This window comes from Gastrolobium bilobum, unplaced genomic scaffold (genome assembly GCF_033153095.1).
Source record: "Gastrolobium bilobum isolate Gb01-03AN ecotype WA unplaced genomic scaffold, APGP_CSIRO_Gbil_v1 utg755, whole genome shotgun sequence".
Taxonomy (NCBI): Eukaryota; Viridiplantae; Streptophyta; class Magnoliopsida; order Fabales; family Fabaceae; genus Gastrolobium; species Gastrolobium bilobum.
Genome location: NW_026897541.1, coordinates 104,298 through 121,534, shown reverse-complemented (window position 1 = coordinate 121,534; position 17,237 = coordinate 104,298). Strand labels below are relative to the sequence as shown.

At 33.7% G+C, this 17,237-nt stretch overlaps 1 protein-coding gene across 1 annotated transcript; it reads left to right on the top strand.

The window, feature by feature from the left end:
* Positions 1–12,324: 12,324 nt before the first annotated feature.
* On the top strand, positions 12,325–16,043 carry LOC133307876 (probable disease resistance protein At4g27220). Its single transcript, XM_061508430.1, has 3 exons — positions 12,325–12,857; positions 12,962–13,578; positions 16,012–16,043. The coding sequence occupies exons 1-3, from the start codon at positions 12,325–12,327 to the stop codon at positions 16,041–16,043; spliced, it is 1,182 nt and encodes a 393-aa protein (XP_061364414.1).
* The last annotated feature ends 1,194 nt before the right edge of the window (positions 16,044–17,237 follow it).

The window sequence follows — 17,237 nt, the reverse complement described above, 5'->3', positions numbered from 1 at the left end:
CTTAATTTATATTTATATGTGCGTAATAGTTATTTCTTTTTTTAAAAAAAAATTCAAGATAGACATACATTATTTATTTCAAAATAGTCATACTTAATCTTAATAAAATTCACACATTTAATTTTCAAAATGAAAAGTTATTTAAATTATTAATTTTTATAATACTGGCTCTCTTCGGCGTTATTGTCTCTTGGAGTGAATTCAACCTATCATCCATATCTACTGCTATCCAGACTGGTTGTGAAAATGTGCCAAGTGGGACCCTAATTACGGCTATTTAGAGGTGTCAATTCAGCCTAGCTAAATCCTTCCATGCTAGCCCGCTGTAGAATTGATCAAATGCACTTGTTCCTTGCCAAATGGGCCCTAATTATAAGAAAATCGATATGGTGTGTTTGGGGCTTATAAACTGCATTTAGAAAGTTTTATATGAATTTATGCATCGAAATCTAATCAAGCCTAATCTTACCTTTTATTTTTAATTTTTTTTTTTGGTAACATATTTTTAAATTTTAATTTATAAGATATTTGACAGATATACTTCATATGAAATAATGTTCACATCAACAAATTGATAACATTATATTATATTATAGTATTAAATTTTTTATCAAGTCTTATCATATCATGCGTGCCAACCCTAAGCCTAATGACTTTGCACTGTAGGAGTTGGTGGATGGACAATCAACGAGGGAACCATGTTTGAAGAACCAACAAGAGCCATTTGAAGAAATCGAATGTCACGTTGAAATTTCTCAGGTAAATAATGTTATGCCACTTAAATATGTACATACTGCTAATTTGTCGGGAAATGAATAGCTGAAGTGTACTATAAAAAGAGCAAGGAACAAAGTATTCAAGGAGTAGGTTCTGAATCAGATCAAACACTGCATAGTATTAAATTTTTTATCAAGTCTTATCAAATCATGCGTGTCAACCATAAGCCTAATGACTTTGCACTATAGGAGTTGGTGGATGGACAATCAACGAGGGAACCATGTTTGATGAACCAACAAGAGCCACTTGGAGAAATTGAATGTCCCATTGAAATTTCTCAGGTAAATACTGTTACGCCACTTGAATATGTACGTTCTGTTAATTTGTCGGGAAATGAATAGCTGAATTGTACTACAAAAAAAGCAAGGAACAAAGTATTCAAGAGGGGGTTCTGAATCTGATAAAACTGTAACATCAACTCTTCCTCTGATTCAGAAACAAAGAACGCATCATGAGGACCATTGCTTGTTCCCTTTCAAATGGCATAGCGTCGATATGCTTATTTTCATTTTATATTAATAATGGAATTATACTACAAAGTGACATGTCTTTTGGTTTCCTGCAGAGTCTTAACAGAGTTGTTGAGGAAGGAACCACATCGGATAATGCCATGATACTTACTTCATCAACTCATTCAGATTCAGCTAGCTCACAGTCAGACGCATTAGTTACTTCTCAGCGTATATCATATGCACATGTAAGTTTGTTGTATGCAATTTTCCCTTTGAACATGTCCCACTTGTTTCTGATTTATTATTTTCCACAGGAATGGGATCCTATGCCAGAAACCAATTCACAACTTCAAATGAATCTTGAAGATCCAGCAATATGTGAAAGTGACCTGCCTTCTTCACAAGTCAAAGGTACCAATCAATATATACTGGGTAACTTAGCTGGAATGCTACATGAACACAACCAAATTGAAAGCAGAACAACTGCATCTAAATCATACGAATTCCTTGAATCAGAGAGAGAAAGTAAAGGGAGACCACACTTGTTGTCACCTATTTCTTCGCCAAATTTGACAGAGGTATAACATGTTTTCTTTTTTTTCTTTTTTCTTCTGTTTTTTTCCCTCTTCTGAAAAACTATATATTATTAAACTACATACGGAGAAGAAGGGAAGGAAAGGAAATAAACACAATGAAACCTAACTAAGCATTAAGCAAGATATCTTTTGGCATTTTACAATGTGTTAACATAAATTACCATAAATTAGTCCGTTTCGTGTCAACAGTATTGCATGTACGTGCTAGAAATAAACTTCAAGACTGCAACTTATTTACTTTTTCTTTTTCTTTTTTTTGCTAAACAGTGTCTCAAAGAAACTGGGGATCAAAGTATTCAACAGGGTTCTAAATCAGAGAAAAGTGTAACAATAACTTTGTCCACTAATTCAGAAATCAGGAACACATCACCAGGTCCATTACTTGCTCCCCTCCAAAAGGTATCCCGCTGATATGCTTATTTTCATTTTTTGAAATGGGAATAGAAGTATACTCCAAAGCCTATCTTTTGCTTCTGTGCAGAGTATGAAGAGAGGCATTGAAGAAGAATCTACGTCAGAGCATGCGAAGATAACAACTTCATCATCTCATTCAGACCCAGCAAACTCACAGCCAGGCCCATCACTTATTCCCGAGCATAAATCATTTCCAAACGTAAGTGTATTAAATGTCATTAACCTTTTGAATATGTTAGTAATATTAGAGAAATAAAAAAACTATTATTGTGACTTTCACCTAACAGTTTTAAGTTTTTTGAGTTGAATTGTCGTTTTATATGATATCGGCTCCTTAAGTGGTCACGAGTTCAATCTTCACTGTTTTTATTTTATTAATAAATAATTAATATTGTGAAATTTCTTAGCATGGATAGATAGACTTGTACATTGTTCACCCTTCAAGCTTGATAGGCTCTTATTTGAATGAGTGTGTTAGAGAAGTATAACCGATAGACTCTTGTGTGCGGGGACATATTAAAGAAGTATAAAACCATTATTGTGATCTTCACCTAATAGCTTAAGTTTTTTCGGTTGAATTAGTGCTAAAAACAATGTTGATCTATTTCTTATTTATTATTTGCCATTTGAGTGGGATAAAGAAAATCAGAAATTGTGTACCAATGCAAACTAAAGAGTATAAATTTTGTCAATATATTGTCCTTACCCGTAGTTTAACTTCTACTTGTTGCACTTTTATCCAAAGTTGCCGGGAGAAAATTGCTGCTTTGCAACTCTTGTGGCTTAATGCTAATGCTTTATTTGTTATTCTTTTTTTCTTATTTTTCCCAGAGTGGAAATGTAAGCCAAACTGAGACATACACTGATCAAGAAAGTGAAGGCCATCCTATAAATATTCAACCTGCGGAGGAAGATGGTGATGGCCAAACACTCACAACTTCAGTTTCTGTTGTCTCGGCTGTTACCGAAGATAACTTGGTGGTAAAGGTCCTCGCAGACCTAGAAGAGTTTCTAAAGATGCCTCTAAAGGACATAGCTAGCTCCGACTCTAACAGCCTTGGCCTTCTGACTGGTCTTAACTTCTTGTCCCGGCTTTCTTTAGAACATGTGACTCTATCATATGGTCTTAAAGCTATAATAGACTGTTTGCAGCAAGAGTTTCCAAGTATCCTATGTTCCTTCAAGCAAGCCTTTGCTACCACCAACAAATTTGTAGTTCTAGAACAAAAGGAGAAATCTATCAAAGGAAGAACTAGCTCATGGAAATGAGGTAGCCATTACTCTTGTTTCCAAAATTTCCAAGGCAAAGAATTTTATGGATGAAGCTCAACAAAAGGAAGCAATTTTGAAGGAACAGATGAATAGGTTGGAAAAAGAAATAAAAGATTGTGAGGCTGACCTATTATCTCTTCAAGAGGAAAAGAAGAATTTTGAAGCAGAAACTAGAGGATTGAAAAAGGAGTTTGAAACTGTGAGGAATGACAAGTCTCAAATGGTGGAAGATCAGAGAAAAGCTCTGCAAGAATTATCTGAGCTCGAGTATAAATGGTCAGTTCTATGCAACCAATTTGAGTACAACCGCATTGCTACGAGAATTCCCTCTTAAGGTTTTTTCTTGTTTATTGCTTTTGTACATGTTCATCTCTATTAAGCTATGGAAGCCACTATATTATCGACTCTTCACTCAAATTTTATGTTGATTAATTGAGTAACCCAGACCAGACCAAGTGTATTGTTAATAAGGGCATAGTAGTCTTGAATGAGGAATTTCAGAAAATTGCATCAAACTCTTCTCTCTTTGGTTTTCTCCTTTCTCTGCATTCTTCTCCTCTTTTTTAATTATATCCTCTTCTTTAATGTTTTCATTGTACACTCTCCATTCTTAACCCCTTGTTTCTCTTCTACCTTAAGGTAATAACTTATGGTCTTCAACAGCAAACTCTCGATTTCTAGCAGCTTATATACTCTTATATTTATATTACAATGTTTTATAATGTGAGATATTGATCAGAATTTGAATTTGCGCTTAATTCAACATCGCCATGATGCCTACGGAAAGAGTAATGTATGAAAAAGTGTTTGGTTGTGAGGATAGGAGTAATTTATTATAGCTAAAAAATAGGAAAGGTATAGTTTTTTTTTTTTTTGATAACATTAAGGGGCGAAGCCCCAGGAAAGGTATAGTTTACAACAACAAAAAAACTACTTTGCAAGTTAAATTCAATGAGTCAATATTGTATAAAAACTTCATCCCAAATCATATTTGGCGAAGCTTGGGCCAGTTGACTAAGTTATGACTCAATAGACGACAACATTATTTTGGTCATGGCGTCGTTTCAAGAAAGGCGTGGTAAGAAATAGAGTGAGAGCATTTTCTAATTCCAATGTTTTTGATTTTGAGTTGAGCATCAGCAAGATAGCAAACATTAACGAACCCTTTCTTTAGCGCATCGTGTGTTTATTAGGCAGCAATTGAGAGTGTTCCAAAATGTTTAAGCTATCTCGTGTACTGCCTTTCACTTCCATGAAATGAAAACAACGCAAATCCGTTTCAATCTCATATTAATATAGGAGATAGACTAAATTTTATCTAAGGAGGAATCTAAGGATAAATAACATACAGTTGCACACTAAAGATATATGGATTTTTTACCCTTTTGCCCTTCATTAATTAATTAATAACCATTTTGCCCCTTATTTAAAATTATCTACCAATTTGCCCCTCTTTAATCGATTAACTTGAAGATTTAATCGATTAAATGGTCAAAACTGACAAAAATGGTTGACTTGAAGATTTAATCGATCAAATCTTCAATTTAATCGATTAAATCTCCCAGCAGGTAACAAAGGTCAAATTTCCTCCATAAACAAAAGCAGATTCCATGCATATGAAGCAAATCAACGAGCATAGATAACCAAACATTGTTTTTTTGTCTTTTTTTTTTGTAAATAACCTCATTTTGAAATTATAAAAAATAAATTTACCTCATATGATAGAAAAAATACTTTTTCCCATAAATAAAAAATCTCTACGTAAATAAAGCAAAAATCCAGGCTTTTCGACCCTTTTGTCCTTCATTAATTAATTAATAATCATTTTGTCCCTTATCCAAAACTATCTACCAATCTGCCCCTCTTTAATCGATTAACTTGAAGATTTAATCGATTAAATGGTCAAAACTGACAAAAATGGTTGACTTGAAGATTTAATCGATCAAATCTTCAATTTAATCGAATAAATCTCCCAGCAGGTAACAAAGGTCAAATTTCCTCCATAAACAAAAGCAGATTCCATGCATATGAAGCAAATCAACGAGCATAGATAACCAAACATTGTTTTTTTGTCTTTTTGCATAGATAAGCAAATGCCAACAGTAAATGGTTTGATTTAACAATAGCACGAAAAGAAAAACGATTCTTGGAAACTGGATTGATTTACATCAACAGGTTTGGCTCCATTTCTACCTCTCAGATGAAAACCTTGTTTATTACATGAAAAACGGCGCGAAGTGATCCTATTGTCAACCTTGGAACGATGACAGCGATCAAGGCGAACAACGAACCCTTCCCGTCTTGCATATTCATTATAAAAATACTTAGCAAAATCTTCAATCAGTTTTTCGTGTATTAGAGGTTATTTGAATTTTGAATTTAATGTAATAGGAGTTGATCGCGATTTGTATTTAATAGGAGCTGATTGCGTTTTGTATTTAATAGGAGCTGATTACGTTTTGTATTTAATAGGACGCAATCAACTCCTATTACATTAAATTCAAAATTCAAAATTCAAATAACCTCCAATACCGTGTTTGTCTCGTTCAATCAATGTTTCCACACTCATTTGGGATATTTAATTGATTAAATATAAGTTTTAATCGATTAAATCAATTAAGAGGGATATTTAATCGATTAAGAGAGACATTTAATCAATTAATATTCAAGTCAACCTTTTTTGCCAGTTTTGACCATTTAATCGATTAAATCTTCAAGTTAATCGATTAAAGAGGGGCAGATTGGTAGATAGTTTTGGATAAGAGACAAAATGATTATTAATTAATTAATGAAGGACAAAAGGGTCGAAAAGCCTGGATTTTTGCTTTATTTACGTAGAGATTTTTTATTTATGGGAAAAAGTATTTTTCTATCATATGAGGTAAATTTATTTTTTATAATTTCAAAATGAGGTTATTTTGTGGTTAAAAAAAATATAATATTTCAAAAAATTGTATATTTTCTCAAAAACTCATTATTTTTTACAAATCTCAAATCAATGTTGTTTTGAGTGACAGGAATTAACTCCATTCCCTATATCAAAAATATAGTAAACCCTTAATTTATATAGTTATTCATAGAAATGTAATAATAATAAAGTAGTTAATAGTAAGCTTGACACAATAATATTAAGGAGTTTTATTTTCTTAGTTGCAGTTGTTGAGATCGAGTCTTGTATATAAAAAAAATGTTGTGAGCAATGTTATTAAACTCAAATTGGTCATCAACCCAGTCAGTATTGGATTAATGAGCCATTGATTCAATAGATGCGTCACTGTTCAACCAATTAAATAAAATTTAAATTAAATTATTTAATAAATATATTAACATATACACTTTAACAATTAAATAATGAGATTGATATTTGTCCTTTTAAAAGGCATAGAATTGTGTTATTTTTTTTTTTTAGTACATAGAATTGTGTTATTTCAAGTAAGAGAAATAGATACACAATGAAAATAATGGAGGAGAAAGTGAGAGATTTTTTTAATTTAAATTTTAAATAAAAATATTAATTTTAACTAAAATGACCTTCCTTTAAAAAGACAAATATTTTTATATTAAATAATTATAATCTTGTGATAAGAACTACAATACCCATGCACTTATCAAAGGTTCAAATCCCAACCGTAGCAAACCTGTCAATACCAATTGAACTGGTCAGTTTTGGTTTTAATAACAATAGTTGTGATAACTTCTCCCATGTGAAAATAAAATAAAATTAATGCGGATTGGAGAAAAAAAATTCTCCTGTTGTGACCTAGCAATTAGCAGGGTTTAAGATAACAAGAAACGAGTAATTTAATTTGAAATGGCATCGAAATTCACATGTTTTATTTCACTCCACGCATTGAGCTAGCGAGCAATTTTCAATATATATTCTTGTGATATGTATTATTTTACTAAAATTAAAAATAAATGATACTATTGTAATATTAACCATAAAAGAGTGTGTAAAGTAAATGCATTACATAAATTATTTATTTTAACTTTAATAAGTGATACATTAAATCTTTAGTACCCCGCAAGTGAAAAATAAAATAAAATAAACTTTCGCATTAAGCACACGTAGGGATGTAAATGAGATATGTGGCCTAACAGAGGTCTACGACATATAGAGGTGTAAATGGGCTGGACTTTGGCCATCCTGACCCAAGCCTACGTTAAAAAAAATTCAGCCTATCTGGCAAACTGGCCTATTAAAGGCTTTATTTGTAGGCCAAGCTCGGCCCATTTTTAAAAATAAGAAAGCCTGACATGGCCTACAGGCCTTGTAGGCCTCCCACTGTAGATACTAAACAAAAATAATAATTGTATAGAACAAAGAAAGTTCCATTCATGCATGCACTAGTACTTCTAATAAGAAAAAAATGACAAACAAGAAAGAGTCAACATAATACCTCAGCTCTAGAATGTATATCATAGAGAAATAGAGTCAAAGAAATGAGGAAAATAAGAAAAATACAATTACTGGATGCTGAAATAAAGTCTACAAGAGAAGGTCATTCATCTAAAAATCTTTAAACCACCATCAAGACAAGGGAAAGAAGAGTATTATTGAAAGATCTTCATCAGTAACATCATAATCCAGCAAGGTACCCATTGCTCCATGGTATTAAGCTATAACAGCATGTAAAATTTGGAGACATTAGACAAGTTTTCCTTTTATAAAATAAAATAGCACAAAAAGTAAGAGATATTGGTATTTGGTACTTTGCGTCTTTATCACCAAAAATAAATATTATTTTATTATTTTATTATTTTATTTTAATAAATTAAATAGGCCAGCCTACAAGGCTGTAGGCCGGGCTTGACAAAATTAGCCTATGACCTATTTGTTAAAAAAACTTTTTTATAAGCCTAAGTCTACTCTACTTTTTTGAAAGGCCGGGCCTGGGTCGGGCTCAATGTAGGCCGGGCCGTAGGCTGAGCTAGGTCAGCCTGACCCATTTACACCCCTAACGACCTAACCTATATAAGTCCAGACTCGCCTATTATATATAGTCAAATAGAATATGCTCAGGTTCTTAAAAAGACTATTTAAAAAATAGGTGTTAGGCTTATTTTTACATGTCGGACATATAAACTTACAGGCCGACCTATATTATATTTTTTCATTTAAATAAAATAAATAAACAATAATTTTAATACTTTTAAATAATTAAATTTTATATTATTTTAATTATTATATTGAATGCCTAATAGGCTTAAAAATAGGTCACATCAGACTTCTATTTTGGGCCTACACAAGGTTAACAGACCATGTCAGAACTAAAGTATTTAACACAAGTCTGACCAATTTAAGCCAAACTCAGTCGAGCCCAATGATAAATCATATTTTGTTACACTTATTTATTACTCTTGGTTGGTATTTTTATGATTTATTTGAATTAAATAAAGGTCTTTTGGGTCAATTCACAATTCTAGATTTTAGTTAGGTTTAATTGATTTTCGTCATAATTTTCCAGATTTACACTACTTCCGTATTTTGACCATATCTCACTCTACAGATGTCTGATTGACTCCGTTCTTGTTGCGTTTTGCAGCTAACAGAGAGGGCTACAATCGCTATTTCATCTACTGAAGACCAATTCGGACAGGAAGATGGTCGAAACTTGATCTCAATATGATGTGTTTTGCTGGAATTTTATTTTGATGTTTGAACTTGTAATTCACATTAGGACCCAATGTGTTTAGGGCCCAAGGCTATGTTTTATTATTTTATTTTATTTTATTCAGCTTTTATTTTATGTTTGGGCTGAAGCGGTGAAACCCTAGCCGTCCTGCGTGACGGCTATTTAAGGGAGACTCTAGGAAACCCTTCGGCAGTTAGTTTTTGCAATAGAAAAGTTCTCTCTAAGTTTTTGGTTAAATTCTGTTCTTCATCTTTTTCTTCTTCTTCTTCTTCTTCTTTTCATTTTAATCATGTTTACCTTAGCCATGCGAGACTAAGAACCTTTTAATCAACCTAAGGGTAACGGATTCCATGGATTAGTCTTGAGGGTCTGCGCTTTATTTTAAATCAGTTTCGTTTCCCTTCCCAACTCAGATTGATATTGTGCGATCGTGGATATTCAATCTGAGGTTCGCGATTGCGATTATGGAAAGGGATTAATCATCAGATTTGATGATTAGGTTGATTGACCCTATGACCTTAAATCAAGCGGCCTGATACTCTGCGATTGTATGAGTAGAAGCATCGTCTTTGATCAAATGCTAAGCGATCGCTTAGAGAGGGTTTTCAATTGGAAATAAGGATTCTGATTTGATTGACAAATCAATCACGATTCTGATATCTTCTTATCCGAGGAAAGACGTCCATGGAACCCAAATCTTAGGTTCGTTGTTTTTAATTACGAATTTTACATCCAATTTTATATTCTGCCTTTTAAATTATTCAACCAAAATTCAAAAACCCCCTTTTAATTTCTGTTTTGATAAACGATTTTTACCCAAGCAATTTCCTGAGAGACGACTTAGGGTTTCCACTCTACTACAAATTTTCTGAACCCTAATAAAAAAATAATTTTTAATTTGCGCGAGTTCGACAGCTCGTGTCACCCAACCTAATCCATTTAGGCTCCTAAGCACAATCCCTAATGTACATGCAAAAGTACGGATCTACCCTCACCTACCTTATATACAGACAATTAATTTTCCTTTTTTATATACAATGTTGGTATTTGAACCTATGACCTCTTGCAAACCATTCGAATCTCTAACCACTGAACCAATTTTAATGGCTTACTTACTATTGTTCTTTTATCATTCTAAAGTTTCGATTTAGGATGAAGCAACTGATATGATTTAAGATTATACACACTTAAATACATGTACGTTGTATGCATTTGTTATCGTGTATGTCTATCAATTCACTGTTCTGGTATTTGGGTCACTGTTCTGGTATTCTCAATTCACTTATTAGATTGCTGAAATTTAAGTAGCACCGACACCGATATGTGACATGTGACACGACATTGTACGACACTTCGACATGTCAATTTTAAAAAAATATGAATTTTGACACCTGGAGACACATTTTAATATTAAATAATATTTTTAATTTATGTAGTGTATATTACATTTAATATTCATAATTTAACAAAAAAAAATTAAACTTATAATACCTATCAATTTTGCAAAGAAAAATAAGATGTAAATATTTACTATTATATTTTCAAATTTAAAATCTCTGATACACTCTAGTGAGATTGATTCGGTATCCGTTTTTAATTTTTATTCATATTAATTTGGTAAAATATTGATCAATTTTTTCATGATAGGTAATGAAATTTCAAATATTTATTATGAAGTTAACTATTACTAAAACCAATTTGAATATTGTAACAACCCGTAGTATTTCAAATAGGGTTTGATTTTTTTTTAAAGGCGGTGATTTGCGGAAGCAGAGCCCTCAGAATCGAGAGCTTTGATACCAAATAGAAAAGAAGATTTTGTATATTATTGAATTGTATCATAATTTTTGATACCAAATAGAAAAGAAGATTTTGTATATTATTGAATTGTATCATATTTGTACAAGAGTTCTCTATTTAAAGAGACTAAAAAACCTAACAGGCTAAACCCAAATACAATGATAGAGTATTCTATTACAAAATAATAATAAAATAATTCATTTTTTATAATACCTAATTAGGTCCAATTTTAGAGTTTTATAATTAATTAGGTCCAATTATCGATTGTGGACTTCACTAAAACCCTATATTAGTGTCCTAGAGATTTAACATTGATATTCGCCCCCATTCTCCAAATTCATCGGAATATACAGAGACATTTGAAGCACATTCAAAGCAAGAGAATTGGTTCTCTGTAGACTGCAGTAGGAGTTCTGCTGTAAACTAGAAGGATCCCCGAGTAAGCTGCTAACAAAAATTTGGCATCAAGAAGTAGGTATCCAGACTGATCAATGATAGAGTATTTTTTTTGTTTTTGTTTTCTTTACTTTCTCTCACAGCTGAGTCTCTCTCACCCTACGCTCTCTCACTCATTTTTTTTTTCTGCAAAAGAGGGCAAGCAACTTTTGATTTAGATCAGCCTATCGAGATTAAATGGTATTATAATTTGGAAAACACTGTTAAATCCTGATAATTGAGGAAACAAATGATTCGTTCTATATATCCATTAATTCGTTCTATCCTGCAAATTAGAATCTGAATATTTGGATATCAAATAATTCGTTTTCTTCCTCATAAAAGGGAAGAAGTTTTTAAAATAAATATTTATTATATTTTTCGACTTTTTATTCCCGTATCATTACGTAATTGATCCTGTCAATATATGTAGCTTAACAAAATTGTGATTGATAAGCGATCATTTTATTATATTATAAACTATTTCAACTTCATTGAAATTCTTCGGTTACATTGCTTAATGGGGTAGGACAATACATTTATATATTATAAACTATTCTATTTGATGCGTAACTTTTCCTCAAATAATCCTTCTGTTTTTCTTAAATGAGTTTGTTTGATCCTGTTGTAAAATCAACAAAAAGTTCATTTTATAACTTGAACAAATTTTACACTATTTATTTCTTTATTATTTTTTAAGCAACTTCTTTATTAGATTTTTTTTAGAACAAGTAACATTTTGGTAGCATTGCAAGGAATGCGCGTGTACTTTCCCCAACAGAATTGGAACCAATGTTCACGTCCTCAACACTCTGCCATGTCTTTAAACCCAATACATATAGAAATGAAATAGAGTACTTGTTTTTGAATTTTTCTCATTCATTATTGCATGTTCTTCTCTTTTGTTCAGGTGAACTAAGTTGCATTTGGTGGAAGAAATTGATGGAGTGGCTTTCCTGCATCGCGTCTGCGATTGGAAGATATTTGGTGTGCAGAGCAGTAGATCAATTAAGCTATCCTTGCTGCTTCAACAATTTTGTTGAAGAGCTTCAAAAACAGGAAGATAAATTGACCACAACAATAGACAGCGTGGAAGACCTTGTTAAACATGCCAATAAACAAGCAATAAAGAATGCTGATGTGTTTGATGGGTGGTTGAAGGAAGCTAACGCTCTCAAAAACAACGTGGAGGATTTACTTAAAAAAGCAAGAACAAACAAGAGCTATTGTCTCTGGCACTGTCCGAATTGGATTTGGCAATACGGCGTGGGCAAGAAGTTAGAAAAGAAAAAAGTGGACATTGAAAATTGTATAGAAGAAGGCAATAAGTATATACAACTTGAACATTTTGCTACACTTCCTTCAGGCATGCCAGATTTTCCTTTTGAAAAATGTTTGGAATTTGATAGTAGACAATCTGCTTATGAGCAACTGATGGAGGCACTGAAAGATGACAAGGTTGCCATGATTGGATTGTATGGCATGGGGGGTGTGGTAAAACCACTTTGGCAATGGAAGTTAAGAAGAGAGCAGAAGCTAAGCAGCTTTTTGACAAAGTTCTTTTTGTGCCTGTGTCTAGTGCAGTAGAAGTTCGAAGGATCCAAGATAAAATTGCAAGCCCACAACAGTTTACCTTTCCAGAAAATGAAGTAAGGGAGAAAGCCCAACTCTTGTGCAAGAGATTAACCAAAGAAAATAGGATTCTTGTGATTCTTGATGATGTTTGGGAGAAGCTTGATTTTGGAGCCATAGGAATTCCCTCCAATGAACATCATAGGGTTTGCAAGGTTCTCGTTACCACAAGATCTGTCAATGTTTGTACTTTGATGGATTGCCAAAGAAAGATTCCACTATCTATCTTAACTAATGAGGAAGCTTGGGCTCTTTTCCAAAATCAAGCTCATATATTTGAAGGCACCTCTGATAGCTTAAAGCACTTGGCAAGACTAATTTCACATGAATGTAAAGGACTTCTTGTTGCTATTGCGGTTGTGGCTAGTACTCTGAAAGGTAAGGCTGAAGTGGAATGGAAGGTTGCATTGGATAGATTGAAAAATTCAAAACCAGTGAATATTGAAAAAGGATTGCAAAATCCTTACAATTGCCTGCAGTTAAGCTATGATAATTTGGACAACGAAGAAGCCAAGTCACTTTTCTTGTTTTGCAAAATCCTTACTAGTGCTTTTGCTATGACTGGTATGAGCTCCAAAACTCATTCTTTCCTTTCTTCATGTAATGATTTTAAACATTCTTGGGTTGTTGATTCTGGTGCTACTGATCATATGGCTTGTTGTGCTGACTCCTTTACTTCTTATCATCCTACCATTGGAACTCATACAATAGCCATAGCTGATGGCTCACATACATTAGTTACGGGTTCTGGTGACATAAACATACAGTAGTCCTTACATCTTAAAGATGCTATTCATGTTCCTAAACTCTCCACAAATCTTCTTTCTATTCATAAAATTACAAAATATTTGAATTGTACTGTAACCTTCTTTCCTACCCATTGTGTTTTTCAGGATCTCGCCACGGGGAAGACGATTGGTAGTGCTAAAGAGCAAGGTGGGTTGTACTATCTGGTGTCACAATCTCCCGCAAATAAAGTAACATATCACATCTTGATGTCTCATGGTCAATCAACTGCTGATTCTTTGATTTGGCTTCATCATAAGCGCTTGGGACATCCTCCATTTACTTTACTCTAGTCTTTATTTCCGTCATTGTTTTTGTCTAAGTCTGTTGAGCCTTTTCATTGTGATGTTTGTGAGTTTGCTAAGCATCATTGTGTGTCTTTTCCTTCTAGTAGTACTAAGAGTGTTGAACCTTTTGATCCTATTCATTATGATGTTTGGGGTCCTTCTAAAGTCCCTCATGCTTATGGAAATAGATGGTTTGTTTCTTTTATTGATGATTGCACTCGTGTAACTTGGGTTTACTTAATGCGTGAAAAGTCTGAGGTACCACATCTGTTCTTTCAATTTTATAAAATGGTTGAGACCCAATTTGGTAAAAAAATCAAGAGACTAAGAACAGATAATGGTACTGAATATGTTAATCACAGTTTTTCCCAATTTATACGAAATAACGGTATGATTCATGAACTTACTTGTGTTGACACCCCTCAACAGAATGGGGTTGCTAAAAGAAAAAATCGTCACCTTCTTAAAGTGGCTCATGCATTAATGTTTCAAACACATGTACCCAAATACTATTGGGGAGATGCTATTCTTACTGCAGCATTCTTGATCAACCGTTTACCCACTCGGGTACTTGACCATGTAAGTTCTATTCACTCTATAACTTCTTTTTTCCCTTCTATTCCAACTACGAGTCTTCCTCCATGAGTGTTTGGGTGTGTTGCTTTTGTTCATGTTCATAAACATCATCGCAGTAAGTTGGACCCTAGGGCTATTAAATGTGTTTTTCCTGGTTATGTTCCTGATAAGAAGGGCTACAAGTGCTATCACCCTGGTAGTAGGAAATTTTTTGTTTCTATGGATGTTACATTTCAGGAATCTGAGTCCTTTTTCCAAGGTCCTCATCTTCAGGGGGAGAATCCTCCACCTCCCTTCTTTGAGTCTTCAGTGTCTACTCCTTTACCTGTGTCAGTGTATCCTCCTCTTGTTCTTGTTCCTCCTGTGTCTGATCCTCTTGTGACTAATCCTCCTGTGACTGATACATCAAGTACACCAGAGATACGGAAGATTATGACACCTGAGTTGTTATATCAAAGAAGGAAACAGCCCACATTGCCTCAGCAGCAATCTCAATCGTCTGAACCACTGGTAAGTCTTGAATCTCATATTTCTGATCATGATACTTCTGATGACTTACCCATTACTACTGATTCTGATGATTTACCCATTGCTCTTAGAAAAGGAAAAAGATCTTGTCCCAAGAAATCTTGTTCCTCCTGTCCCTCTTGTACTCAATACCCTATTTCCCATTTTGTTTCCTCTGCTAATCTTTCTGTGCAGCACAAAAGCTTTGTTTTAGCACTAGACTCTATTGCAATCCCAAAATCAGTACATGAAGCCTTGAAAGATGGGAATTGGGCTCAAGCCATGCAAGAGGAGATGAATGCATTGGAGAAAAATAAAACATGGGAGGTTATTGATAGACCTAATGGAAAAAAAGCAGTAGGGTGCAGATGGGTTTATGCCCTGAAATATAATTATGATAGAACTCTTGAGAGATACAAGGCTCGATTAGTTGCCAAAGGTTACACTCAAACCTATGGCATTGATTATGAAGAAACATTTTCTCCAGTTGCAAAGATGAATACGGTGAGAGTCTTGTTATCCCTTGCTGCCCATTACGATTGGGATATAAATCAATTTGATGTGAAAAATGTTATCCTCAATCGTGAGTTAGAAGAAGAAGTTTACATGGAAATCCCGGCTGGTTTTGATTCTGTGAAGGGAGAAAATAAAGTTTGTAGATTAAAAAAGGCCTTGTATTGTTTGAAGCAGTCACCTCGTGCCTGGTTTGGAAGGTTTACTAAGGTTATGATGACCTTAGGATACAGACAGAGTCAAGGAGATCACACTCTTTTCTTCAAGCACTCCCATAATGGGAAGCTTACTGTGCTCCTTGTATATGTTGATGATATTATTATCACAGGTGATGATTTTGTGGATAAACAGATTCTGTAAACACGACTTGCCTCTGAGTTTGAAGTCAAAAACCTTGGGAAACTGAGATATTTTCTAGGGATAGAAGTAGCTCATTCAAGGAAAGGAATTTTTATCAGCCAGAGAAAATATGTTCTTGATCTTCTCAAAGAAGCAGGAAAGCTCGGGTGTAAACCCTCTAATACTCCTATTGAGCAGAATCACAAGATAGGCTATGAAGAGGAGAGTCCTCCAGTTGATAAAGGACAATATATCTAGCTCATACTAGACCAGACCTAACTTATGCTGTTAGTGTTGTTAGTCAGTTTATGCACGATCCAAAGGAGAAACACATGCAGGCAGTAGAGAGAATTCTTCAGTATCTTAAAGCTACTCTTGGTAAAGGATTGTTATTCCGACGTGATGGCAATCTCTCTTTAGAAGTTTACACTGATGCTGATTATGCTGGATCTGTGACTGACCGTCGTTCTACCACTGGTTACTGCATGTTTCTTTGCGGTAATTTGGTGACATAGAGAAGTAAGAAACAAGATGTGGTCGCCAAATCAAGTGCAGAAGCTAAATTTCGAGCTATGGCTCAAGGCATTTGTGAGTTATTGTGGCTGAAAATTATACTTGATGATCTCAAAATAAAATATGAGGGACCTATGAAGCTGCTATGTGATAATAAGTCCGCTATTTGTATAGCTAATAATCCAGTTCAACATGATCAGACTAAACATATTAAGGTTGACCGTCATTTCATCAAAGAGAAACTTGATAGTGGGCTGATTACCACTCCATACATTCCCACTGGGCGTCAATTGGCTGATCTATTAACAAAGAGACTTCTTTCAGACAGATTTCAAGAACTTACTAGCAAGCTGAGAATGATAAATATATATTCCTCAGCTTGAGGGGGAGTGTTGTAAATATTGGTTATTTAATTATTATTATTTGTTGTATTGGGCCAAGCCCATTAGGTCAAGTATTAGGTTTTTCATTCTCTATAAATAGATACCTTTTTGTACAGATTATTTACACAATTCAATAATATTTCAAATACCCTTTTCTTTCAAGTGTACCTTTATAAATACTGTTGCGGACATGTTTACTTTCCAAACAACATATTTAATGATAAATTTTGAAGTTCAAAGTTGACAATGTTTTAATTTAAACTATATCGGCTTGCCAGTGAGAATTAGCCCAACTTATTAGAAATTATGCAAATAGAGT